General features: G+C 41.6%; 1 protein-coding gene across 3 annotated transcripts in view; it reads right to left on the minus strand.

Annotated features, from left to right (window-relative positions):
* Positions 1-3,112: 3,112 nt before the first annotated feature.
* DSP (desmoplakin) overlaps positions 3,113-27,829 on the minus strand; it is a 40,240-nt gene continuing 15,523 nt past the window's right edge. The window contains exons 5-24 of one of the 3 annotated variants that reach the window (XM_046639931.1): positions 24,906-25,034; positions 23,937-23,987; positions 22,850-23,011; positions 22,205-22,309; positions 21,229-21,324; positions 20,771-20,896; positions 20,079-20,231; positions 18,583-18,737; positions 17,642-17,768; positions 16,670-16,871; positions 16,197-16,423; positions 15,346-15,512; positions 14,770-14,908; positions 14,043-14,236; positions 12,820-12,982; positions 12,253-12,336; positions 11,715-11,822; positions 11,057-11,155; positions 8,002-10,296; positions 3,113-7,014 (exon numbers count right to left, since the gene is read on the minus strand). In XM_046639931.1, coding sequence (XP_046495887.1) covers positions 3,778-7,014; positions 8,002-10,296; positions 11,057-11,155; positions 11,715-11,822; positions 12,253-12,336; positions 12,820-12,982; positions 14,043-14,236; positions 14,770-14,908; positions 15,346-15,512; positions 16,197-16,423; positions 16,670-16,871; positions 17,642-17,768; positions 18,583-18,737; positions 20,079-20,231; positions 20,771-20,896; positions 21,229-21,324; positions 22,205-22,309; positions 22,850-23,011; positions 23,937-23,987; positions 24,906-25,034 — 8,019 coding nt within the window. In that variant the 3' untranslated portion in view covers positions 3,113-3,777. The remainder of the gene's footprint in view (positions 7,015-8,001; positions 10,297-11,056; positions 11,156-11,714; positions 11,823-12,252; positions 12,337-12,819; positions 12,983-14,042; positions 14,237-14,769; positions 14,909-15,345; positions 15,513-16,196; positions 16,424-16,669; positions 16,872-17,641; positions 17,769-18,582; positions 18,738-20,078; positions 20,232-20,770; positions 20,897-21,228; positions 21,325-22,204; positions 22,310-22,849; positions 23,012-23,936; positions 23,988-24,905; positions 25,035-27,829) is intronic. The other 2 variants (XM_046639932.1, XM_046639933.1) reach the window with 2 other exon arrangements.

Here is a 27,829-nt window from a genome sequence, read left to right on the forward strand (position 1 = left end):
GTAGAATGTCCCTCTTTCTGGATTTGTCAAATTTTTCCCCCTTATGACTAGATTCAGTTTAAGCATTTTTGCAAGATGTGTGTACTTCTTTATTACATCTCATAGAGGACACATGTCTTAGATTCTCCTGCTATTAGTAATGCTAAATTTGATCATTGGTAGAGGTGGTGGCTGCACTGCTTCCTTGTAATAGTACATTTTCCTCTAGTAACTGGTACATAATCTGTGGGTGATGCCTTAGGGCCGTATGAATGTCCTGTTCCCAAGAAACTCACACAATCCTTCAGTGAATCTGTTATTACATTAGGAGTTATAAATGATGATTCTCTAATACTATCATGGCCTCTACATTTATTAGCTGGAATTCTTACCACACTTTCATTTTATTTATTTCACTATGGGATCAAGGGTGTTTTTTTTAAATTATTGTTTTAAGATTTTTAAATTCATTACATACTCCATTACCATCATAGTTCTTGTTAATGCTCAAATTGTCCCAAATTTGACCAGTGGTAGCCACTTTAAACCACCTTGTGTCTCTTTGACATGTCCCCATTGGTCCTTGAGTACTTCCTTTTTTTTTTTCTGGGAAAGAGTCACATTGAGCTAACATCTGTTGCCAATCTGGTTTTTTTTTTTCCTTCCCAAAGCTCCAGTACATAGTTGTATATTCTAGTTGTAAGTCCTTCTAGTTTTTCTATGAGATCCTCTGCCACAGCATGGCTACTGACAGATAAGTGGTGTGGTTCTGTGCCTGGGAACTGAACCTGGGCCACTGAAGCAGAGCACCCCAAACTTTAACTCTAGGCCATCAGGGCTGGCTCATTGACTACTTCTTTGCTTTGATTAACCCAAGTTTACTTTGTACATTTCCTACCCAAGACCTTAACTCCTCTTATTTTTTTCAAGCCTGCTGCCAAATGTTTGCTTCCCTTTGCACTTGTTTCCACCAGATGAAGAAATGGCAGAAATTTTTGTAAACAACTATTTCCAAAGGCAAATAGCACAGTTCTCTCACTTAAAAAAAAGGGGAGGGTGATAATAAGAGAATAAGGTAGTACCATAAAGTACAAAAATAGGCCAGTAGCTGCAACTGGATGTATGGTAAGAAGCAGTTCTTACTCTGCCCACAGCATCCTTACTTTTTATTTGCATTTACATAGTAAGCCAAGCATCCTGGAAAAAGTGAGACTACTTTTGGATGTGAAGTGATGACTGTCATTGAAAAGTTATATATGTATTTCCTTTTCTGTGGATGCACCATAGACGTGAACCAAATCAAAACTTAGCCCAGGTCACGTAGGTCCCAGGTCAAGTATGTCCTCTCTCTAGGACTCAGCCCTATCTCATCTCAGAGTTCAATGACAACTTCAGCAGCAGTTCTGATGGGGTGTAGTTTCAACCTGAGGAACTCCTTTGCATCGATGCTTGTTCATCTCAGTTTAATCATCATCAGGAGACCCTAAGGGTCTCCTCCCCCTGTTCTAGCTTAGGCCTCTCTTATGGGCTGAACTGTGTCCCCCCCAAAAAAATTCCTCTGTTGAAGCCCTAACCCCCAATATGACTGTATTTGGAGACAGGGCCTTTAGGGAGATCATTAAGGTCTAATGAGTTCATAGAGGTAGGGCCCCAATGCAATAAAGGCAGTCTTCTCGTAAATAGAGGAGACACCGGAGCCGCTCCCCACCCCTCACTAACCGCCAGCCAGGACGAGCTCTCACCCTAAACCAACCCTGAGGGCACCTTGATCTTGAACTTCCAAACTCCAGAACTCTGAGCAGATCAACTTGTTTAAGCCCCCAGCCTGTGGTACTTGTTATGGCAGCCCAAGCTGACTGATACAACCTCCCAGCTCTAGCATGAGGATCCTCCTTCATACTTCCCAACTCACTATTTACCACATATTTTTTTTCTTCCTATTACAAGGGCTATTTTTGTACCATCTCTTTCTACCATGGGATCCACAGCTGCTGGCACAATGCATGGCGCATGAAAGAACTCAATATTTAGTGAATGAAATTAATTACAAGTCCTCCAGATCAGGAAGGGAGCAAGAGGAAGAGGTGAGATAGGAAAGAAATGGGTGCAGCTCCCAATAATTTAAGTGTGATCTTTTTTGGTCTACACAAGTAGCATTTCATTTGTTTTCCTACTTTCTATCTGTACTATTTGTTTGATTGTATCAATATATACTGCTGATATATGAAAGTTGTCCCACTGGTTGCTTCGTGTGTGTCTTCTGCACCTATCCAGATTGCAAATGCCTTTAAGTCAAGGGGGCTTTTAAATTCCACTGAATCCTCACAGTACCCAGCCTAATACTAGACATAATCAGTATTCAGGAAATTCATGTTAATTTAATGACAAATGTCTGAATTTCAAAAGTTTCTCTTTGATCCAAAGAATAAGCTTGTATCTCATCATCCTTCAATAGAGCTAAGAACTCTTCAGGAATCATTTTCATAGATTCAAGGACAATTCTTTCCTCTTAGGGAACAAAATGAAACATGTGTTTTGAAGATACCCAAAACAGAATCTTAGCCATTTCATGTTTTTTAAATGGTATGATGGTGACTTTTGCCCATGCTACTTGGTACTCACTGTCCAGAATAAACTAGAACCGTACTGATCTTTGGCCTGACCTCTTTACACAAGCTTCTTTCCAAGGACTCTACCTGGTCCAGAAATGTTGAGAAACTTACCCCAAAAGATCAAATTTCTAACAAGAATTCAGAACTAAAATAGTTGGTGTTTGTTTTTTTTAGGAAGATTAGCCCTGAGCTAACTGCTGCCAATCCTCCTCTTTTTGCTGAGGAAGACTGGCCCTGAGCTAACATCCGTGCCCATCTTCCTCTACTTTAGATGTGGGACACCTACCACAGCATGGCTTGCCAAGTGGTGCCATGTCTGCACCCGGGATCCGAACCAGTGAAACCCGGGCCACCGAAGTGGAACGTGTGCACTTAACCGCGGCACCACCAGGCCAGCCCCTAATGGTCTTTCTTAATAGGTATTTAGCAAACAGATGGTTTTAAGACATATTTTACAATAAACAGAAATATGCTGCTAAATGCCCTTGTGTATAAACAGTATTAAATAAAAACACAAAAACTTCAAAACTCTAAAAGTTTATTGCCAAACTTCATAAAGACACCTTTTTCAAGTACACAGAAAATGACAAGCAAAATACACAGAAAACTTTGACCAAAGAAAAGCAAAGATTGCTACTATTATGCAAATACAGTCAAATTAATACCAAACCAAATAGGCACATTTAGGAGTATATGGGTTATACAATCCACAATCTAAAACTAAAGGAGACTCATTCCAAAATGCTTGGGTTTGGGGTGGGTAATTTTATCCTAATACAGAAAATGGAAATATTTAGATGAGAAACAGAAATGATGATTAAAACACCAATGATCAATTTAATTTTTATCTCCAAAGAATATGAATATGTATTATATGCCAAAAGATGTTCAAGAATCTAAAACCTAAACACAGAAGAGAAGAAACAAATTCTAAATTCAATTTGTGCTATCCTTACAACTGATTATCACTTCATACACACTACATCCAGTGTATTACTATGGTGAGCTAAGAAGATAAAAAGCCAGAACAGCGCCTACTATTTGATTTCAACCATGACTATGCTTTCTTAAGCAGAGAAACTTCTATCACTATATTGCAAGCACTAGGTTTTCTCTTTTTATTATTTAATAAAGTGAAAATTCATATAAATGAAACCGAGGTATAGCAACCATTACCAACTGACTACTAGTGCCCAATAGAGCTACTGCTAAAGGAGTAGGAATAAGAGTAGGAAGAATTCCCTGTTGCATCAAAGCTTCCTCTCCGGGACCCACTTCGGGAACCAGAGCGAGAGCCGGAGCGAGATCCAGAGCGGGAGCCGGAGCGGGAGCCTGGGGCAGAAGACACGTTATAAGGGCTAGGCAAGCCCTTGGATGAAACAGAGGCGGCCTCCAGAAGGCGGAGGCCAGTGATGTCTTCCACCATGGAGCGATTTATGGCATCCTTGTAGGATATTTTCAATTTGGTTTTGGGGCAGGTCAGGATTTTGGCATAGCTGCTGGTGTCTTGCAGCCTCTGAGCTGCTCGGCCATCGATGAACCCCTTTCTGATGGCTTCTTCTGTGCTTATCCTCCCATGCACTTCCGGGTCAACAAGGCCTCCAGTGAGGTACTGGAACTCCAGGAAGCGCTGACCTGCCTCATAGGGGAGCCATTTTTCTTTCACTGCTTCTGCTGCTGACATCTTCTTCTTTCCCTTCACACCTTCAAAGCCAATGAAGGCTTTCTGAGCAGGCTTCAGCCTGGTGGCCATATCTTGGTCAATCAGGCCCTGGGAGACCGCATCCTGAAGCGACAGCTTCTGCCCAGTGGTCGGGTGGATGATGCCACCTGTGCAGGCCTGAGCCTCCAGAAGCCTCTGACCAGTGATGCTATCCACAATGCCCCTCTCTATACCTTCTGCAATTGAGATTTTCTCCAGGTTTTCTGTGTCAAAGATGGCTGCAATAGGGCTCGATTCTTCCAGGGGGTCAGACAGAGAGCTGCTCCTGATGGTCAAATTCCTGATGCTGGAGATGGTAGAAATCTTACTTACTGACTCGTGTCGGGAGCTGCTGAAAACATCATCGCTAACACTACCACCTATGCCACTGCTGTTGCCAACACCATTTTTCAAGGAGATCATATCAGCAAACTGAGTGAGGCTGAGGCTGCCGGATCGGTACTGGTCAAAGAACTTCCTGTCAACGAGGCCCTTGTCAATAGCATCTTGAATATCATACTGACTGCCTGTCTTCCTATCGACCAGGACCACCCTGGTGGAGCCGTCGGATCCAGTGATGGTTATTTCTTCCCACTCACACTCCTGCTCACACAGTTCTCTGAAGGTTTCATAATCTATAAGGCCCTTCTTGTAGGCCTCCTGAACAGACATCTCCTTGTTGGTTTCTGGGTCAACAATGACCACTCTACGCTTCCTGAGGGTATTTTTTTGTGATGTCTGCACTTGCTTCTTCTTTTCTTTCAGGGGCAGAAGATAGAGCCCCGTTTCCTCATCCTTAATGCATCTTTCTTTTAGTTGCAGATAAGTAAGATTTTCTTCAGTGTTTGGGTCAAAAAATCCTTTTGTATCATCACTTGGATCTGACAGAATCTCATTGAGCTCCTCATTAAAGTAGCCCCTCTTGTACGCTATGTCAACTGGTAAACGATGGCTCTCCTTCGGGTCGATGATTCCACCGGTCGCAATCTGTGCTTCCAACAGGCGAATGCCATGGCCCTTTTCAATGAGTTCCTTGTTCATGGCTTGGAACAAAGAAATGATGTTTCCTGTTTCAGGATCATTATACCCGGTGACAGCTCGTTCTGCAGACAGGAGCTTCTCTTTGAACTCAATACCCACCAGACCTCTTTTGTAGGCTTCCTCCACAGGTAACCTCAAGTTGCTAACAGGATCCACTATAAAGCCAGTAGCTGCTTGGGCTTCTAGCAACTCCAGAGCAGTACCAGGTCGGACCAAGCCAATTTTCATGGCCTCATAAATGCCAAGCTTCTGTTTGGTGGTCTCATTGTATATGCCTGCTATGCAGCTTGAACCCTGAAGGAAGTCCTTAATTCTCTCACCAACCTCATCATAAGAAATCTGACCTGATTCCAGTTCATTTACAGTGGATGGTCTCAATATACCAGAAGCTACTAGCTCAGAGATGGTCACAAGTTGTCTGATTCCTTGGAAGGACATACTTCTCTTCTGTACCGACAGCAAGAGCAGACCAGTGTGTGGTTCAATTCTGCACCGATCCCTCAGCTGCATGTAACTGACCTTCTTTTTTGTGACTGGATCCACAAAGTTTTTCTGACTATCTCGGGGATCGTTCAGGGACCGATACAAATCTCTGTCAATCAGCCCACGTGCCAAGGCTACATCTTTTGGCAAAAAGACACTGTTCACGGGGTCCACTACACCCCCTGAAGCAATCTGGGCTTCTAGCAGGCGCATTCCAGTTTCCCTATCAATCAAATTTTTCTTGATGGCTTCCGAAACAGATACTGTCTTGCCTGAAAATGGATCATCAAAACCAGTGATGGCTTTTTCTGCGGTATATATCTGTTGACGGTCATCGAAGTCGATGAGGTCCCGAGCTATTGCACTGTCAACAGTCAGCTTCTCATTCCTATGGGGATCAATTACACCGCCTGTAGCTGCCTGGGCCTCCAGAAGCATGACTGTGGATTCTGGGGTGATTAATTTCTTCCTCTTCGCCTCTACCAAAGAGTACTTTTCCTTAGGGGAAGCAGAAGCTCCTGCGATAGCTCCTGCACCCCGAAGGAAAGGCTGGATTTCAGAAGCAACTTCTTCCACTGACTTCTTCCCCTTCAACAGTTTGTCCAGCGTTGTTTTGTCAATCAGCTGGCACTCATAGAGCTGCATCGCCGTCACCTTCTTCCTCAGTCCATCAAACACCAGCTTTGAGGAGTCCACAGTCCATTCGTACTCAGTCTGGGTCTCCCGATGGGACCCATATGGGCGCTGTTTCAGTTTGTCGATTTCCCTCTGAAGTCGAGAACGTTCTGTTTCCAGCTGTGACTGTGTCTCCCGGGTGGAGTCCTCCAGCTTCCGCCTGTACCTCTCTTCAATCCTCTTGATCTCTGCTTGGAGTCTTTCGATCTCACTCCTCAGGCTGTTCTTTTCTCGCTCGCTCTTTTCTCTTTCTGACTCTATCTTCCTGATAGCTTCTTCCTTGCGGGAATATTGAGTTTTCCACTGATTCAGGTCATTCTGGATTTGCTGTTTCTCACTCTCGAGGCGCTGTTTCACCCTACTTTCTGCTTCGAGAGTCGTCTTAGCGCGATTCAGCTCATCCTCCAGCCTCTGCAGCCTGGTCTTGTCTTGCTCCAGAACTTTAATTTTCATCAGAAGGGTCTCTCTTTCCTGCACCACCTGAGTGCACTGATTCTTTGATTCCTGAATCCGATTAGACGCCTAGAATGTAAAAAGAAAGAAATGGGGAAAAATAATGCTTTGATCATATCATATGACTATCATAATTTAACCTCTTTTCCTACATTAAAAAAAAAAATTTGATTACTCATTTGCCCTTTCTTTCTTTTCCCTGGATATATTGCTATTTTACTGTCTTACACATTCATGAAAAAAATTCTGTAGATAAATGTTGCCACTTTGATAAATGGCTTCATACTTACTATTTTTTTCCACAGAAGAAAATAGAAGTTGAAGATCTGTCTTACTCTTAATGGTAATTATGGTTTGAAAAATATGGGGAGTTTTGTTCCAGGTTATCACACCTGCTATACCTACATCTTACCCATGACAGCTATACTACTGTATCTAATAAAGCGATGTAAATCTATGGACATATATGCACCCAACACACAGCCCCACACAAATATTGTCTATAGAAGTCAAATGTATTAGAAGTTAAAGAAGTTATTTTTAAGTTAGGGGTTAGAAGAAGAAAAGCCAAACAAAAAGAAACATATTAGGGCCGAGATCAAAAAGGAATAGAAGAATGCAGGTGGAAAAATCGTGTAAGCAAGCAAGAAAAAGTGACTTAAAAATTGCATAGAAAATCCCCTTAATATGGCTTTTATTTAGGGAAATTTTAATTACAGATGTAGGTAACAGCTCACTAAGTAAGAGCTATCTCACAGAAAACAGAGGGGAACATTCAGAGGAAGTGATCTCAGATGTCATACCCAGGCTACAGTTCTCAAAGCAGGTCACACACAGGTTGACGTTTGATGCAGCGATAGAACAGAAGGGCAGACAGCACTGAAATTATGTGACAGCAGTCATCTGGATTATGACAGACGGTAGTACAGCAATAAAAAGAAAAGTGAGACTTTCTGTTAGCATCCATCCCAGTAGCAAGAGCACAGTTCAGGTTAGATGACAACGGAGAGAATTATTTGAGAGACAGTGAAGCTGTGATCAAATATTTGTGAATACCTCTAAAGCCTGCTTTTGGAATTTCTCAATTTCCTGTCTCAAATTTTCCCTCTCTCTCTGTAAATCATTAATCAGCCCCTGCAGCTCCAGGGTCCGGTTGTTGCTGATCTGCAGTTGGCTCCTTAGTTCCGAAATAGTTGCCATTTTATCGTTATCCGCCTCGCTTCGGCCCCTTCGGAGGTCATCGTACTCCAGCCTCAGGTTCCGGAGCTCTTCCTCCAACATCAAGTGCTCCTTGGTCAGGCTCTCTGTGAGAGACTGCAGCCTCTCGATTTCTATTTTGCTTTCATTTAAGCTTCGGCTTTTATCTTCTATCGCCTTCTGGAAATGCTCATTCCTCAAGTGAGCCTGTTTGACATTTTCTTGTTCCTGCAGCAGCTGCCGCCTCAGGGCCTCGACCTCCAAGGAGAGCCTCCTCAGCTCCTCCTGGGTCCTCTGCTTCTCCCTCAGGTGGCCATCCAACACGTCCCTCTGCTGCCGGAGGTCGTCCTCGCTCTTTTTCTTAACAATGGACGCCTGCTCCAGCTGCTGGGTCAGGCTGGTGATTTTTATTGCTTGCTCCTTCAAAGACCTCCTCAAGCCTTCCAGCTCCTCCTCCAGCTTCTTCCTCTTGGAGGAGTCTTCTGAGGCCGTCTTCTTCAGCCGATTCAGCTCCTCATCTGCTTTCTGCTTCTGCAACTGCAACTCTTTCAGAGAACTCTGGAATCTGGTGATATCCTGGTCCTTCACAGTCCTCTCCTGGGAAATCCTTTCATAGTCGATTCTCAGGCGCATTAGTTCTTGCTCCTGAACCTTCAATTTACTTATCGTCTCTGTTGCACTATTATTTGCCTTCTGCAAATCATACTGGGCCCTTTGTAATTTAGCATTTTCATCTTCCAGGCATTTCCGTTCTTTGGTTTCTGTTTCTATCAGTTGTTTTAACCTTTCTATCTCCTTGTTTTTATCCTGGATCGTCTTGGCAGCATCATCAAGAGACTGCTTATATCTCGTGCTCTCTTCTGTTCGCATCTGTGTAACCTGTCTCAGCTCAATCTCCAGCTGCTGTTTTCTCTGAGACATCTCCGAGCCAGTGGCCTTTTGCTTTTGGATGTTTTCTTCGACCCTCCTGAGATTCTCTGTAGTCTGGGCTAAAGTGTTCTTCAGCCTCTTTATTTCTTCAGATAGGCTCCTGTTTTCTCTGGTGAGGTTGTCTATCTGGGCTCGGTAGCCACTGGTGTCCTCTTCCTTCTGCATCGTGAGCTGGTGGATGGTTGTCTTGGTGATGTTGATCTCCGTCTCGAACTGGTTTTTTAAGCTAATGATTTCCTCATCGTAATTGTTTCTTACCTTAGCCAGTTCATTTTCATATTCCCAGCGGCGCTTGGCCTCCTCCTGAAACTCAGCTTTGAGTCTTTCAATCTCCTTATTTTTGTCCTGAATGGTCTTTGCAGCCTCCTCCAGGGACTGCTTGTGTCTTGCATTGTCCTCGGAGCGCAGCTGGATGACTTGCTTAAGCTCTATCTCCAGATGCTGCTTCTTTTGCATCATCTCAGAGCCACTGGCTTTTTGCTGCAAGGCATCTTCTTCAGCCCGCCTTCGCTGCTCAGTGGTCTGCAATATGCTGTCATTTAGCCTGACGATTTCATCCTTCAGATCTCGATTTTCCCTTGAGAGTCTATCAAGCTGGTTTCTAAGATTTTTGGAATCATCCTCTTTTTGCAGGGATATCTCCTTGATGGTGGTCTTCGTAATGTTAATCTCTGTTTCATACTTGTTCCTTAAATTACTCATCTCCTCATTATAGTGGTTTCTTACCTTTGCCAGCTCACTCTCATATTCTCTCTTCCGGGCGCCCTCCTCCTGCAGAAGAACCCTCAACCTTTCTATCTCGTACTCCTTCTCCTTGATGGCTTTCTCAGACTCTATCTTTTGCCAACCAAGGCTCTCCTTCTCACTTTGCCTTGCTTTCTGCAATTGGTCATAGTCATTCTTCTGTTGGTCAAATCTGTCTTCCACAGTCTTTCTTCTTCTCTTTTCATCTTCGATCTCATAAGTCAGTCGGGTGATCTTCTCATTGAGCTCTTTTATTTGGCCATAGCACTTGTCTAGGTTCTGCTTAGCTGACTTTCCATCCAGCTCAGCTTGTCTCTTCAGCTCCTCCAGGCTCACAAGCTTTGCTTTGAACTGGGAACACTCCGCCTGGTATTTCTGCAGGTTCTGATCCAGGAATTTGTTCTTATTGCAGTTTTCAGAGTTGGCATCTCGGGCCAGTCTGAGCTCCTCTTCCAAAACCTCGATCTTGGTATTTTTCAGCTGTGGAAGTGAAACCAGAAATTACGTTAAAAGAAAAACATCTCATATCACAAGAAAGAAAGTGTACTTTTTCCCTCCCAGACCAATGTGCATTCTCCCTTCTCAACATACCTACACATGCACACACCCCACACACACACGCACACACATAAAGAGTGATACAAGGCAAAAACTACCAGACAAAAATTCAAGAATTCTGCATTCTCGTCATAATTCTTCCATCAACTGCTTGTATGATCTTAGCAAATGATATCACCCTAAAGTGTCAGCTCCCTCATCTGTAAAAATGAAGTAATTTCTTCCAAGGTCAAAAGCTTATGATTTCATAAAGTGTTTCCTTTATTTTAAGGTATAAAGTAAGTTTCCATGTAAACTCAATTCAAGTTATTAGAAATGAAGAGTAAATTAAACAATCATTCAACATGAAAAATTCAAATCCAGCTAGTCCAGAATGTTCTAATCCTTAATGTAACACAAAGAAAGAAGGCAAATTCCTGGACCAAACATTGAATGAAATTACTGGTTTGGGGCAAGGTTAAAACAACTATAATTTTGCAAATATTACCTAAGTCCACCTAGAGCAGTATACTGGAGCATGGGACTAACCCTGGACTTATGAACAAACTATATTATGTCAACTGTCTACAGGAAATACAGTTTTACCAGTGAGTATGTCTAAATCTATGTTATATGAGGTGGTAATAATAACATTCTATTCTATTTTTTTTGATGCTGCAAGGAAATAAAGTAAGTAAATTACCTTCAGATCTTCCAAACTCTTCAGCATCTCACTTAAGAATCTGTAATAGTCTCCAGACCTTGTAAGTAGCTCTATGTACCGACCATGTATGTCTGCAGCCTTGGAGAAAAGGTGTGAAAGAAAAATAAAAGATATTGCACTCAAAAAATAGTCCTTTGCAAGGTGACCAATTTTGTTTTCTAAAACAATGAAATAGTGAATTTATAATTTAAAGAGTGACTTCCCTTTTTTCGTGTACACTTATTCCAAAATCTAGACATACAACCAAACAAACAGCTAAACACCTTGTGTTCCATGCTCATCACTACAGGGTGCTTCCGCTAAACCATCTGACAGGTGATGCTCTCAACATCTTTGGGAACAAGTTGTCTTTTAGAAATCAACTAGATATTTTCTACTTTTTAAAAGTCTCCCTCACTAAACCCAGAATTTAAGCCCAGTTTCTGCAAAGATTCCAATACATACACCACAGATCCCAACTTCCACTGATCATTTCCTAAAATGCATCGTATATTGATGACTCACACTAGAGGGAGCAGAACCTGCTAGTAAACCTTTTTGAGTGGATATCCTACAACAAGGGATAAATTCAGGGACGGAGGGAAGCCAGGAAGGGGAAGGGGGGCAGGCTCTAGGAGGTATGCAATGACACCCATACCTCTTGCAGAATCACCCCAGAAGGAGACTGAACCATGGTTCTCTTGATAGGTATGTTCAGTAGAGTTTCCAGTCCTGAGGTGTATGACGCCAGCTGGAGTTCATAATCCTGCAGAATAATAAAATTTAAGAAAAACATAATTAACGGACTTAAAAGGAGTCATTGATAGCTACAATTCCACAATTTTAAATCATCAAGCTGTATTTCTAATGACCAACACCAAAGGCAATCATGTGGTGCTAGTGTTCAAGCAGCTAATACATTAAACTAAGCAGTACTTCTTGATATGCTCAGCAGAGACTTCTGCACATGCCCCCAGTCTAAAGAATGAAGACCAGCCCATTCCCACAGGTGCTGTCAATGTGTAATGAATTCAAGTTCACAGATAACAAACTTTTATGGTTTGTTTAGGAGAGAACATATAAAAGCCATAATCACTAACCTCAAGAAGCTTATAATCTTTAAAGTGAATCAGAAAATAATGCAATCAATATTACTCCTGATGAAACATCAACATTTTTTGTGAAACTCAACATACCTTGATGGCATTTGCACAAAGTTCGGCAATCTTTTGTACTTCTTCTGATTTGTCTCGTTTGCCACATATTTCATTGTGCAAGTTCTATACAAAAAATAAAAATACTTACAAACGTTAACATGCATAAATATTTTTAAGTAAATGTTATTTCACTCTTCAACCACTGTTATTTGTTTTTTTCCCCTCAGTTTATTACTACACGTACTGACCTCATACTCTGACCATTTAACCTTAGGAGATGGGCATGTTTTCTATTCAGAAAAGAGAAGGAAGATCTTCAAGTTCTGATTATCTAAGAGGTCATCCTCGAGTCGGCACTCTTTTCTGGTCCTATGACCTCAATTTACGAAGATACTTCACTACAATATTACATTATTTCTATGTTCATAATTGCATTTCTTTGCAAATATTTCAATAATTATTCCTATGGGCATTGTTTAAACAGTCACAAAATGAACAAATAATATTAAATATTTATCATTTCAAAACTAGGTACTGCTATGAAAACCAAAGGAAAACATGGCTTATATCCAGTGGAATCTAATGGAATGGCAAGTTGGCTTATACCTTCTGCTCATTCAAAAATCGCATGACCGTGTTGGAATCTCCAAACTTCATAGATTCTAAGGAATCCTGGCGGCGTTTGGCATCATAGAGCCACTTGCAGAAAGCCTGATAGTTATCACGATAATTCCTCAGTTGCTTGATTTGTTTCTCCAGGTCCCATAATCTGGGGAAAACAGACATAATAAACATAATAAAGCACTGCTATTGTTCCTCAAAGTGTTTAATACAGACTGACCATCTGACCCAGCAATTCCACCTAGAGCACGCTCAAGAGAACTAAAAATATACACCACACAAAAAGTTACATGTGAATGTTTCTAGCAGTATTTTTCATGATAGCCCAAAATTGGAATAACCCAAATATCCATCAATTGACGAACGAACAAACAAAATGCGATATAGCCATACAATGGAATATTATTCAGTCATAAAAAGAAATGAAGTCCTGAAACATGCTACAACATGGACGAACCTTGAAAACATTATGTTAAGTGAAAAAAAACAGTCACAAAGGATCACATATTATAGGATTCCATTTATATGAAATGTCCAGTGTGGGCAAATCTACAGAGACAGAAAGTAGACTGACGGTTGCTTAGGGTCTGGAGGGTTAGGAGGTAATGGGGAGTGAGGCAGCGGGTATGCGGTTTCTATTCTTTAGGGTGATGAAAATGTTCTAAACTTAGACTGTGGTGATGACTACATAATTCTGAATATACTACAAACCACCGAACTATTTAACTTTCAATGGGTGAATTGTACGGCACATGAATTATCTATCAATAAGGGTGTTTTTAAAAAGCACTTCTAATAAAATGAACTACAAGCAAGATTCGGGAAATTTCTTTAAACCCTCATTTGCATTAAGACACTTTTTTTATATAAGATCTGCTTTTCATAAACTTTTGGAGAACACTCACTCAAAGTACCTACTCCTTCCAACAGTCCTAACAAGAGTTTATGGGTCACAAAAGAGCTTGATCAATGGCTTCTGCTGTATCCCCAAGACCCTGGATGGCACCTGGCACAGGTTAGTTCAAGCTTGGCTATTCGGCTGGACTATTTCTATTTCCAACAAAGCTGCCTACAGGCAGTCCACGAATAGAGCCCCTATTACACTTAACGTACACACAAAACAAAATCACTCTTTTTATAGTGATTACTTCAAACGACATTATCTTGGGAACAACCAAATGGGAACAAAGTAAAAGAGGTTGGCATACCTGTAGTCTATCTGTTTATCTATTCTCTGCCAGCGATCTGTCAACTGTGTGACTTTCTCACTGAACTTGCCCAGATCCAGGTCATAAAGTGGATACTGCTGTGAAGTCTGGGAGTGGATCTGCTGGGCTTTCTGCAGCTCTGTCTTCATGGTGGCCAAGAGTGACTTCTTCAAGTTCAAGTCATTTTTAATTTTCTGTCACAAGGAAAAAGAAAGTACAAATTAATCTCGTCACCCACTTTAATGCTATACAGCAAGTCACCAAATAAAAAAAAGTTTACAAAACTCTTCAGAATATTTATAGTTTTAAGTGATAAACATCAATTCACAAAATATATTTACTGATTGCATTTCCTAAAAAGGATACAATGTATAAAATACTTTGAGAAATGCTAAATATCACACTCCGTTCCATTCTTGAATACTTGTAACATATATTAGCATATTACAGGTCTGAGAAGTCCTATAGTAAAGAAGCCTGTGTAACTATGTTTAACTCAGCATTCTCCATACTGATCTCAGCACAGATGACTTTCTCACATAGTTCCGCGACACACTCTGGAAACAGTGTGCTAGAGCTAGAGATAAAGACTGACAGCAAGCATGTGTGGCCAACGAAATCCAGTAATCATCGAAACTCATGAAAACTTAGTGAGGCTTCATAATTGGGGACCATGTCCTATATTACTTCCCAAAAACTGGGCCACTGTGACAACCCTTCACATTACCTTCAGTCCACATCGGTACGCTTCCACTTTATCCAGATCCAGGCAAACAGTTTCCTCTTCGGTGAGTCTGGCTTCATAAACCTTTAACATGTCTTCTGTTTGAAGGATTGCCTGGAGTAGTGCTCTCACTGCGCACAAGCTGTCAGGAGCAAAAAAGGCAAAGAAAATTGCCGGGCACATAATTAGACTGTGCACATTTGGCTCTTGCCACTAGTAATGAAAGAGAACAATATTAAAGCAGATAAAAATTTATTTTGCCTATTTTATAAGCCGTGGGAGCAATAATTTTTTTTCTCTCTCTACCATGATTCAGACAGCCATTTTGCATTAACCGAAGAATTTTAAGTTCTGGCCCTTAACATACGTTAGATTTCAGAATAGTGGAATTAACACCCTAGGCTCGAGGACCCTCTCTCGAAAGCTCAGAAGAATGTAAGTAAACCTGTAGTGAAAAGGGAAGCTGGAAGGCAAAGACTCCAGTAAGCCAAGAATATAAAGCAAATGAAGTCTGACAAAACGAAGCTCGAGAAAAGCAAAATATCTTGAGGTTAAAATATCTGAGTTAGCGGCATTTACCTATTTAAGTAGCCATCTGTAACGCCATTGATATTTTCCAGTTTCTGAAACAGTCCAAATACTTCGTTCTGTAAATAGCAATATTTTTCCGAACCTCTGAAGTTAGCTAGCATATCTTTAAGCTGGTTGAGAACTTCAGCAATTGCTTGAGAATCATTCTGCACACTCTGTCAAAAAGAGAAAGAAAGAAAGCTCTTTTGATTTAGCTGTGTGATTCTTATGACCATTTTTGTCCTTAAAAAGTCCACTAAATGTAAAGGGGTCAAGAAAGAAGCTGGACCTTCCAGTTCCTTCTTCAGGGAGGTTGATTAGCACTATGGAAACGTGGCCCTCTTACTCAGAACGTACATCTGGGACCCTTCGGTCCAGGGCCCAGGCTTGGCTGAGCAGAGATCACTGAGCTGGGAGCTAAACCACGTGAGCTGTAGCCCCAGCTCTGGCGATGGCTCTGAGCTCTTCCCCCACCAACCAAATCTCTCCATGCCGACTTCCTGTCTATAAATAAAGGTAATTCCACCTGTCTAGCCCGCATCAGAGGTCATTTGAGGCAAGAAGCCAAGTTAATATTTGTGAAAACTTTTCAGATAAACAAAGTACTAAATTACACAAAAGAAAAAACACATAGCCTGATTCAGCGACCCACAAGCTAACAGCAAAGGTGGAATGCCCAGCCTGGTAACCATTTACACATTTGGAAGCATTGGAAAGAAAAAAGAAATCCTGCCAGAAGCCTGCTTTCTTGCAAATTAATGTTTCTTGCCTATAAATATTCAAACCAGGAGGTTTTTTAATTAGCATGTGGACAAATATACACATACCTGGAATCGGGCAAAATATGAATGGATACCTACCTTTAGTTCATTTATTTTCACCGTGATATGGTGAGAAGACCCTTGGTCTGCCAGAAGGATGTTTTTCAGAGTCATTCTGGCTTCACAGTGCTCCATCTGCTTGCGAATCTTCTGGAGCTCTATCAGCATCCATGTTTCCTGCTTGTCATTTTCTCTGTTGGTTTCAATCACTTTATTATGGTTGACGTCTTGGCAGGGACCAACATGAGTGATTTCAGTTTTGGTTACTGTAAAAACATGTCAGGACCACAAAAATCAGAGAATTCCTAGCCAGAAGAGGACTACGCTTCAGAAAACATCCATACTGCATAAAATTGTGGATATTTTGATTTGATTCTGAAAATTTAGTGTATAAATGACTTTTGACAACTTATCTTTCAAAGAAGTGACTCTAAAACAAGTTTTATGCAAACCATTTTCCTTTAAAAACCACATGGATGGTTGATACAAAGAGAAAGATGCTCCAAACCAACCTGTCTGGTGGTGGGGGTAGCCAGGGAGCTGTATGACCAGCGTCTGGTAGTGCTTCTGGGCATCCGTGAACTGAGACTGGATCTTCCGCTTGTCATCATCTCCAAACATCTCTGAGCCTTGGCTGTTCCTGATGAACTCTTGGTAATGCAACTCAAGGTCAGATATTGTCTTCATGTAATCTTCCTGCCGCATCGTTTTCAGCTGAAAGTAAACAAGGCAGGAGTGTTCATGACTGCCCCCAGAGTGTGACCAAGAGGAGTTTGCTGGAAAATGCCCTGTGCTAGATGGGGCTTGAGGCAACACTCGTCATAGGTCCATTAAGATATCAAAGGTCTTTGAGGGTTTAGACATTGCTCCTAAGAACCATAGCAATGGGTTGTCAATTTTCTTTCCCACAGAACTTTATTCCTCAAAGGAAATATTATTCAGAAGCCCCAAATGTAAAGCAGATCACAGCAAAGCTGTTCTGACTGAAGAGAGAAAGGGGGAAATAGAGGGGATCCAAAAACTTATCCATTCCAGGCCCCTCTCCTCGCTGCCATCCCTGGGATTCTTCAGACCACAATCCGAAACCACTGATCTAGAGGAACTGATGCTTTGGGTGTTCTTCTAAGAATTCTATACCACCTTTCACTTCTATGATATCCAGTCAATAATTTATGACCTAACTTCCCGCTGCATCTAAGGAGAATGAGATCCAGAATATCACAGGACCAATGCCTTTTCCACTGGTACTTCTGGCTCATCTGGCATTTTTAATTAGTATTTCCGTTTGTCTCACAACCAGCCCCACGAGAATTCCTCCCATTCTATATTGGACAAACCAGAACCTCTAACACAGGCTCAGCCCACTCTCTTGATGAGCTACAAAAGCATTAGCTGCACACTAGAAGGTTTGCCTGGTAGAAAGGCACACTGCGGGGAGCAGCTGGCGCCTCCTCCAGGCAGCCTGTGTGGACCTAAGGACGTACCTTGGCGATAGTCATGGCCCTGATTTTCTCGATGTCAATCATGCAGTAGTGCCAGGACACCAGGCTCTTCATGTTGATGTAGAGTTGGTTCCACAGGGCCAAGATGGCTTCATAGTACTGTTCGATCCTAGGAGGGGTGGGGGGATAACACTCTAGAGCCCAGCTTTTCATCCCGAACAGGGAACCTGGGCTTGCTTGTGTAAGCTGCACAGAAAACTAAAACAAGAACTAACCAAGTAACGGGTGTATGTGTAATTTTCAAAACACTCAACATTTCAATGGATTGGGACTAATTTGGGAATTTGAACTTATCCCCAAAAGTTCATTCTCAATGATCTACATTAGTATAGATAAAGGTTTTTGCTGTTGTGCTGTTTGTCAGCAAACTTTTTAATTAACAGAGGGCCAACACTGTGCAGGACAGCAGATAGAAACTGGTCATGAAACACAGAAGGCTGCTGGAACCCAGAAACGAGCCCATGGGGCTCATTATGCACTCTCCCTATTCTGTGTGTGGTTGAAGATTTCCACGATAAAAGGTTTAAAAGAATCTGCCACGGACAATCCGTAAAACGAACGCTCCACCTAGTGATGAGCAAATACTGATATCAAGGGCATTTTATACTTGTGGCTACAAGTAAAATTACTGATTATCTAAGAAGGAAAGAAGAACTTTGAAACAATGCCTTTAAAGTGCATGACAAGAATTATTTACTCTGGCCCTCCTAAACAGTCAGACATTCTTTTTTACACTTCAATAATAAGTATGGTATCTTCAACATAAAATTGCAAGACAACACAAGTGGATGGTCATCAGGTTCCTTTTGGGGGGGAGGGGATCATAGTAAGGAACAGCGTATCTAAGTTTCTTGTATAAGCATTTGCCCTGTTTCTCTCTGCTCATGTTCATGTCGTGGTTATTAAGAACTTCACCAACTTACTTGCAAGACAGGTCCACGGCCAGAGGATTCGGAGGAGGAATAATCAGACCAACAGAAGGAACGAGCATGTCCACGCCTCCTGGGCCCGTCACATACCACTTGCTGCGCTCATTGTTGTCCTTCAGGATGCACTCGTCCCCTTTGTGCACGATTTTCTGTAAGGTAGGCAGCCCCGTGTTTTGGTTTTATTCATAAGTACACATTTGCATCTTTTTTCTCAAAGAGAGAAACAGAGATGACAACATGCAAACTGCTTGAGCTTTCTCTTTTGCTATAGTCCTGCGTTGCTGAAGGACAAGGATGATGTTCTGAGAAATGCATCGCTGGCGATTTCGTAGTTGTGCGAACATCATGGAGTCTACTTACACAAACCCAGATGGTATAGCCTACTACACACCTAGGCTAATCTTATGGGACCACCGTCGTATATGCAGTCTGTTGTTGACTGAAACGTCGTTATGTGGCACACGACTGTATTTTTTTCCTCAAATGAAGCTGATCTTTACACAACGCAACAATACCGATGCTTTAAATAATACACGTGAGCCTAAAAGGTATGTATAAAGTGAAGTAACTTTCCAAAGACAGCCTGGGGAACCCACCAACAAAGTGAGAAATGCTTTTGTAAAGCAAAAACGAATTCCGTGGTTTTTCTATTTTTGTGAGTTCATGTTTTATATATTAGATTTTAGAATGTTGGAGTCACTTGTCTCATTCATTTGCTCTTACAATTTAAAAATAAAACAAAAAAATTCTGGTATCAGGTCCCTGTAAAAATAACTTTGCAAATTACCTAGCATCTAAATAGCTTCTTAAAATGGGTACTTAAAATATGACAACCATCTTAACTATAAAATATAACAAGCTGGATACTTACGTATTTCAATCTCCACTTCAACTTACTTCTTACTTCTCTCCACACAAGTTCTTAAAACAGTTCCACATGGTAGAAGAAACTCCATTGTTTTGTGACATTTATCTAACCAACTAATGACATTTTACATTTCTTAAATCCTCCATATTTGTATAAGAAAACAGAGCTGTGGGAATTATATAATTACTAAACACAAGTCATCATCTATAGAAATGCTTGTATTTACCTGCAGAATTGATATGCTCAATTCCCGCATAACATCTGCAATGACATTCACTTTCTATGCAGCAGAACGGTCTCACGTCTCATTTCTTTTATGTCAGAAATTTAAGATGAGTGATCACAGATAATGTTTTGCATATTAGAAGAAAAGAAGTATTAAGCCTTAAAATGGAATTAGAATAGTTTAAAAAATACCTAGTGTCCTAATTATTGACCACTATCCCACGATTCAGAATAGAGCTGCGGGATTTCTTCAGCTGCTTGCTGCTTTGTATACAAAAGAAAGACATTTACTCTGGCGCTTACTGAAAGCTAGGTTAAATTTTGCTCTCAATTGACAATAATCTCTGTGTAGACAAAGGGAAAACTTTTGCATCGTTCTGAATAACTGAGTCCACACCTGGTCTTGTTTGTAGTCACAGAGAGCCCTGAGAATGATGGGCTTATTGCTTCTGTAGTCCGGGTTACGCGGTTTCAGCTGCACAATCTTCTTGGACTTGTTTACCAAGTTCTGTACCTGACGCTTGTATTCAAGGATTTTCTCCCGTTCTTTCTGTAATTGCAAACAGCATCATGCTTTAACATAGATACCTTGTGAATTTTAGATAAGATCTTCAAATGACATTACAAATTAGACATCGCTATAGTTGTATTAGCTGTAAAAGGTCACAAATTCCTATCTGCAGGGACTATGGGAACCTTTTCTAATAAGCTACTCATAATGAAGCCACTTCATAATAAAGCTACAGGACCATGAATTAAGTGGGCAGGAAAGAGTATCATTGTGTGAAAGGACTATGTTGATAAAATTTGAAGTGTTTTTCCAAGGGAATTTTTATGTTAAGTAATCAGTTTTCTCCCCGTTTTTGTTTTGGCAATAGTAATTACTAAAGCAAAAGTAATTTTCAACAGTAGTTGGGCACGTAAAGAAATTCATTTCGAGAAAAGCCACTGAAAGAGGAAGAAAATGCTTGCTCAAGCTCCGGGCCTGTGTGTCCTGTACAATAATAGAGATGGGCAGGGGAACCCCATTGGCCGGTGCATGTTATCACCCCTGGGTGACGGTGCTGAGTGCGGGGTCTGAGACGATACCTCCAGCTCCTTGATCTGGTCCAGCAGGCGCTGCAGAGGCATGTTCTTGTCACAAGGGTACTTCTTCCTGATGGCGTCTTGAAGGCCCTTCAGGTAGGCTTCCGTCGACTGAGCCTCTTCAAAAAACTAGGAAGGATGAGAGTGACCCCACATCAGTGAGAAGCAACTCAATAAGCGGTGCCATCTAGTATTTCTATCTCCAGGATTATCATCCCTGAGAGTCTATTTGACAGGCAGCTAAAGGAAAAGATTCGAGCAGCAAGTATATTAACTTATGTGACAGCAAGAGACTATCTGAGTAGTAACTAAGTTACCAATCTATGCTCCTCTAAACAAAAAACCAACAAATAGTATTTATGCAATATTTTGAAGACTGTTTTTCGTGCTTTGTAAAATACATTCCAAAGATAAGGTATTAAGACCTAAAAGACAATTAAATTATTACTAAGTATAAAAACCTGAAAGTAGGCAGCATTTTCTTTGAGATGAACATCAATGCACTTGGTGATCTGAAGAATCCAGCTCCACTGTGTCTGGAGAGTATCCATATACGCCTGAAACAGGAAAACATGAGCTGGCTCACCACCTCCAGCCAGAGAGAGGCATCCATTCTTCACACACATGTGAGCGGAATGAAAGCTATGACACATTTTCTATCGAATTGCAAAGCAAGCAAACTTTTTTCTAAAAATTGAAAACAGACTTTCCCAACAGGAACTCTTGGCATAGTAGAAATTAAATTTTAAAACCAGTTTTAACAAGTAGATACCATTAGGAGTATTAGTCAAAATATTCACCCAAATGGCACAGATCCTGACCAATCAGAACAGACACCGGGGACAGCACAGAAGCAGGGTCAGCACCTGCAGCCTTTCAAACTATACCTGTTCCTGCACATCTGCTAGACCGTGGGGCGGTCCCAGGCACCCATGCAGAGGGCTTGAGAAGCTTAAGGCAGTGACTCTTACTTACTGATACGGAAATACTTCAATTTTTTAAAATCACTATAGCCATACCAGTGCTACCAGCTAATGGCAGCCTTGAGCACAACCCACAGATGGCAGTCTAGGGCAGAGGTCAGCAACTACAGCCCAAGGGCCATATCTGGCCCACTACCTGCATTTATAAATAAAGTTTTATTGGAAGAGAGCCACACTCATTCATTCACCTATTGCTATCGTTGCTTTCACACTATGATGACAGAGTTAAGTAATGTCAACAGAGAAAAAATGGCCTGAAAATCTAAACTATTCATTATTTGGTCCTTTCCAGAAAAAGCTTGCCAACTCCTGGTCTAGGGTGTTGATCCCAAAATATAAAATAAACTTGTCATGGCTTTATGAATGGATAAGAATCATTCATTTGTATAGAATGAATACATGAAAAGTTTCCTTTTTTTCCATAAAAAAACAAAATAAATCTCATGAAGCCTACCTCAATTTTGTCTGAAGCTGGATGCTGATTGAGGACAAGTTGGTCGCTTTCTTGTTTAAGCTTATTGAGCTCTTTTTCCTTAACTTCCAGTTGACTCATGCGTATCTGTGAATGCAAGAAAAACAAATCCTTCAGAACAAGTCATCATTAGCCTTCTATCACCTCCACCGTTTTTAAAGGAAGTTAAATACAAAACTGCATTTTGGAAATAAACAATGCCAAAGAATTGTGTTATGGTTTCCTCAATAATCAGAGCATTTTTAAACCCAGAAAGGACATCTGAGATCATCCAGTATATGGCTGAGGCCAGACTGGTGACATGTCTTGTCCACTCACATGGGTAAAGCGGCAGGGCTACAACAAACACTGAGATTTTCTAACTCCAGGTTTTAATCTGCCATACTACTGTGCTACCCATACTCTGGACTGTCTGAATGAACTAATTCTTACCCTAGCTACTGTCTTTCCGGGATGTTAACATGTCACCCCTCTTAAACCCCCATTTCATAAAGGAATGGTTTTTTTCAAGACCATTTTCACCGAGGCTGAATTATAAGCAGCTGATTAAATTATTACAAGGCCATTCATCCCCACTCCCAGGTGCCCTCCAAGGAAGCATCCACGGCTGCTTGGGGGCGGGCTTACGGAGAAGGCCTCCTGTTTCTGAGCGATGTTGGTGTTCCTGTCGCTCCAGTCATACAGCAGCTCCTCCTCCTCGCAGTCGTTGATCCACATGATCTCTCGGGACGTGGCCTGGATGATGTTCTGCAGCTGTCGCAGGTGATCCATCCTCTCAAAGGACGCTTTCTGCACAGCAAGTTCAAAATCAGCATTAGGATAATATGCAGATCGATGGTGCTCTCTGCAGATTTCATAGATAAACCCGTGTGATCCTTTTTACCAAAAAAATCACAAGAATCAGTGAAATGTTAACCTCTTGCATTCACTGACCACCTGGTTTGTGAAAGGGACCCATCCAAACTTGCCACGAACAGGTGAGCAATTTTAGATTCAAGGAAACAGCCTGTTCCAGAAGGGTTTTGATTCCGATATTGATGTTTGGGTTCAATCATTAGTTTTAGACTATCAAGGGAAAAATGGATCCTTAAAAAAGATAAATCAAGCTTTTCCAGCTCTCTCCCACACCCCAAAAATTCAAGGTGCCATCAGTTAAATCCCAATTTTCCGAGTAGGAAAACTTTTGTGCCACTACTAGCATGGGATTTAAAAAGCACCACTGCCAACAGGGAAATAGTGAAAAAGTGAAGACGGGGAGACACAAATAGGCAGAAGAATGGAAATATCTTTTCTTATGAGTCAAGTAACCGATTCAGAGTTTGTCATAAAAGGCTGATAGTGTGCTAAACATCTGTCTAAGGAAAACAAGTCTTATTTTTGCTTCTACTTCATAAAAAGGCTGCAATTCACCAGTGGAAAAGCTTTACTGCTTAAACTGCAAGTATTTAACAAGTGCTATTCATGTGACACTTAACTTGCAAATAGAACAGCACTAGGTACTGTCTTCAGAAAAAAAATCTTTTAGAATTCACTTCTAAAGGAAATGCAGGAGTAGAAGCAAAATGAGCATCGGCAAGTCCCCACATATCCTTCCAGGTGCTTCCAGGGTTCATCAGCTGTAACAGCTGGAGGTGCCTTACCCCCTAGCCCATGCCCCGTATCTATGGAACGGAATGGAACTGAACACCGGGGCTTCAGGAAGCAGTCAGCTTACCAGCAGGTTTTCATACTCCTCCTCCAACTGGTAGATGGCTGATTTCTCACGCTGGAAGAGGACATCAGCAGGTGATTATTTCCTTCCCCTCATGGGTTTGTACAGAAACAGCAGCCCTTCTAAACCTCCTTTTTGTCAGACACTGACTTCAGATCCCTCAGTAGAAAGAAACATTTCCTCTAGAAACTCTTCTGCCCGCGGGGACCTTTTCCCAGCTGGTTTAAAGCCAAACGCTCCCTGAGCTGGCGGTGCCACCTCCACAAAGTAAAGGGCGGATCACTGTCACTTACAGACTCACCGTTATAAATCTAAAGGTTTAAAAATACAATTTAGGACTCCCCAGATTTTAGAGAAGAAATGGAGAAATTTGGTTAGATACTCAGGTGGACAAAAGGCAAAAAGAAAGGTGGAAGAAGTGAGGATGAGTATCTCTGGTCTAAGGAACAAGTTGATTTAAAAGTATAGAGATCTGGGGGAGAGCAAGCTCTTAAAATCAGATGAAAATAGTTTATGCTCTAATTCTTGACCCAGCATCAAGAGAGTCCTTTCAGCAAAGAAGTGTCAGGATGAGACATGACTTCCTTTATGAGAAATACATTTTAATTACCACATAGGAAAGGATTCACCAAGGACACAAAACTATAGGACTGTCGCACTTTCGCTATTTGAAGAGATGCTCTGCTTTCTGCAGAAATGAACTACCACCCACAAAAAGAGTCACTTACAAACTGCACACAAATGTGTGTATATGCCCTTAGCCTTCTGTTGAACTCCTCCTGAGTGTTAACACAATCTCTAATAGGTCTATCAGGTTCCACTTCCCCATTTATGCAATGGGATTTTTAAAAATTTCCAGTCTGTTGGGGAAGAAATCAAACTAATGTTTCAGACCAAACTCCCTGGATCGAGTAGTTACACAATCTTTCAGTATGCTTTTTGAAGACTCCAAAATGAAACACTTCAAAGTACCAGGTCGGCTTTGATTTTGTCCAGCTGCCAGCGATAGTCTCCAATGGCATTGTGGATGCTCCTGTGGCTGTTGATATGCTGTTCCACTGAGGCCAGGTCCACGCCCCAGGCCACCATGTCCATCTCCGCCTGTGGAGGGAAAAGAGAGTTTCCTCCAGTTCCGGTCGTTTGCATCTGACTCATCTCACCACAGCATCAGGGTCAGAGAACCGAGGGACACACGCAGCTTCTATTTAGATAAAGCTGAAGACGTAAATAGTCAATATTTCTGAAACCAAAAAAATTCTGTAAAGGCTTGAGATTCCCAAACAGCTAGCTAATGGGGGCTGCCAAGTACTTCCCTCAACTTGTCTGACCCAGCTCAAGATGGCCTGAGATGATTCAGAAACCAGATCCTTGAAACCTGGATCATGAAGGTGATCTGAAGAAAAATAAAAATCTCCCTGTGTACATCTAAGTGGCTTGTGCATATGGACGGTATGTGTCCATTCCTGCATATGACACAATGTTACAAAATGTGGATAGACGTTTCTATATTCAGTTACTTTAAAATGTGCGTCAAAAATAGTTCATTAAGCTCCATCAAGTACTACTTCCCAAGCTAAACAGCTGACCTAAAAGTATTTCTCATTGCTGATTTCTTTAAATTGTTTTGATTAATGTAATTGTTGACACTTTAAATCTGGCATTTTCCATCACCTTTCAGGAGGCAACACTCCCTAGAGCCCACTTCAAAGAGAAGTTACGAATATACTCAATGCCTTAATTTCAATTAAGGTTGGCAATATTATGATTGTGGGTTTATGTGAGCTTTTTAAAAATTAAGTGTGACTAACTTCCTAATTTGAGTCTTCACTACTCCAAATGTAGGACTGCCACATAATAAGAATCAAACATTATTTCACCAGTTTCATACCGTGGCAAGTCTGTTATCTCGTCTTTCAAAAGAAAGCATGAGCTCATGTAAATTTCCAAATCACCTGTGTCATCTCTTGGACATGCCAAAAGCAAACATTCCAGTCTGTATTGCAGCAAGAACATAACAGGCATTGTTCTACGCCACGTCCATGTTCTAACATACTTGGCAAGCCTTCAGCAAGGGGAGCCATTTCAGAGTCAGACAACTGAAAGTTACCCGGGACTTTGACCCTCCCCTCCCGCAGCTCATCTCAGCTTTTAAACAGAAACAGGTGAGCACACTGGAAGTTAATGAGATGACCAGGCTCAGCTCATGCCCCTCATTACCAGCCAGGTGGATGGTATCTGACTCGTCCATCAGCAGAAACACAGATCAGGGAAACCAAACAAAAGCCTGGCACAGGCGATGTGTGACTGCCTCCTGATTGTACTGCTGGGGACACTGCTCCCTTATCAGCGGGCCCTGCAGCTCAGTCTCCCGGGAGCGAGAGAAGAATGCAGGCTATGCTTCAGGGAAGAAGGGATAAGAGAGACTCCCAGAGCAAACCAGCAGTAAGTGATAAAACTGCTTTTAGTTTGTTTGAAACCATGGGGTTACCTGATCTGAACAGCACCGCTCATCGACTGCATCTACTAGAAAATGCTCCCAACCCAATGACAGAACACGGAGTCCATGTGACAATGCCATTTTCCCAAATTTAAAAATGTTGAGCCTTTGCTACAAAGGATTCTTACAAAGCTACACCCAATATGAATACAGAAAATGATGAATCATGAGCTGCCATTTTATGTAACTGTCATCCTGACTAAGAAGAAATTAGGGGATTTGATGTTTCATAAGTAATTTGGTTCAAAGGTTGTTTCACCTAACATCACTGATCGTAGGATGTCCTTCAAGCCCCAGCAGCTCTGCCAAGCCTTCCTTTGCTGGCTCCATTCCAGAGGGCCGGAGCACCACCCCCTCCCCGACTCCTCTCTGGGCAGGATTTTATTACAGCTCAAACACAGCAATTGACCTCGAACTGCTCTGGATAGAAATTTGACATTTGGGTGTATGTATCTTGTTTTCTTCAATAATACTCATTTTCAGGGCTATGGAAGAAATTTTTGAACCCTCATTTTCTGGCATAGTACCAATACATATAAAACGCTCAAGAAATGTGTGTGCCAAGATTAGAAGGGAATTTGAAAACATGCAAATAGGTTTCTATTTAGATTTCTGGGATTATAACTGACTTTTCTCCTCTATAAGCCCCACCTTCTGTAACAGCATTACAAAGTCTTTACAACATGTGGGAGAAAAGGTTAACTAAGTGATGGAACCAATGCTTAGTCCCATAAGCCCTCGACACTTAGAAAAGAACACATACAAAAACTTTTGAGTGGTTGAGACACTTCAGAACCACTGCTAAATTGATCCAACAACTAGTAGTAAAACCAACATTCCTTACAGCCACAACCACATGGGCACAACAAAGGACCTCTGCGCAACTCACCGTCCTAACACGGCCACCCTCCCAAGAGCAGGAGGGGTCATTAGGATCGGGTTTTCATTATAAAATTCCTATCTACATGATTACGGCACATTTCTACTGCCACCTGTTCATTATGGCGCATAATTACTACATAAAACAAAACAATAATTAGCGCTGAAAAATGCTTTGTGAAACTCCAGTTGGAGAAGGCTCAGCACTGCTTTGTTCCCATTATTTCAGTGGACTCCCACACCACTGACGGAGCGGCTGCACAATGCGACGACTGACGCTTCCCAAATAGGAGGGGAGCAACCAAGGAGCACAAACTAGAATATCCGGTTTTACTGTTTCCAGCTCTTCCAATTTGTCAGCGTTTTAAAAGAACCTCCACAACCTTCTTTTTTCTAAGTACCTATCAGTAACACAGATGAGGTCAGTTACCACTCAGGGGGAACAATGAAGTTTTTTAGCACAGAAACTCCCACAACAGATTTTCCAGTTGTGAATGGTAAGAGCTGTAATTCAGAATCT

This window comes from Equus quagga, chromosome 15, assembly GCF_021613505.1.
Source record: "Equus quagga isolate Etosha38 chromosome 15, UCLA_HA_Equagga_1.0, whole genome shotgun sequence".
NCBI lineage: Eukaryota > Metazoa > Chordata > Mammalia > Perissodactyla > Equidae > Equus > Equus quagga.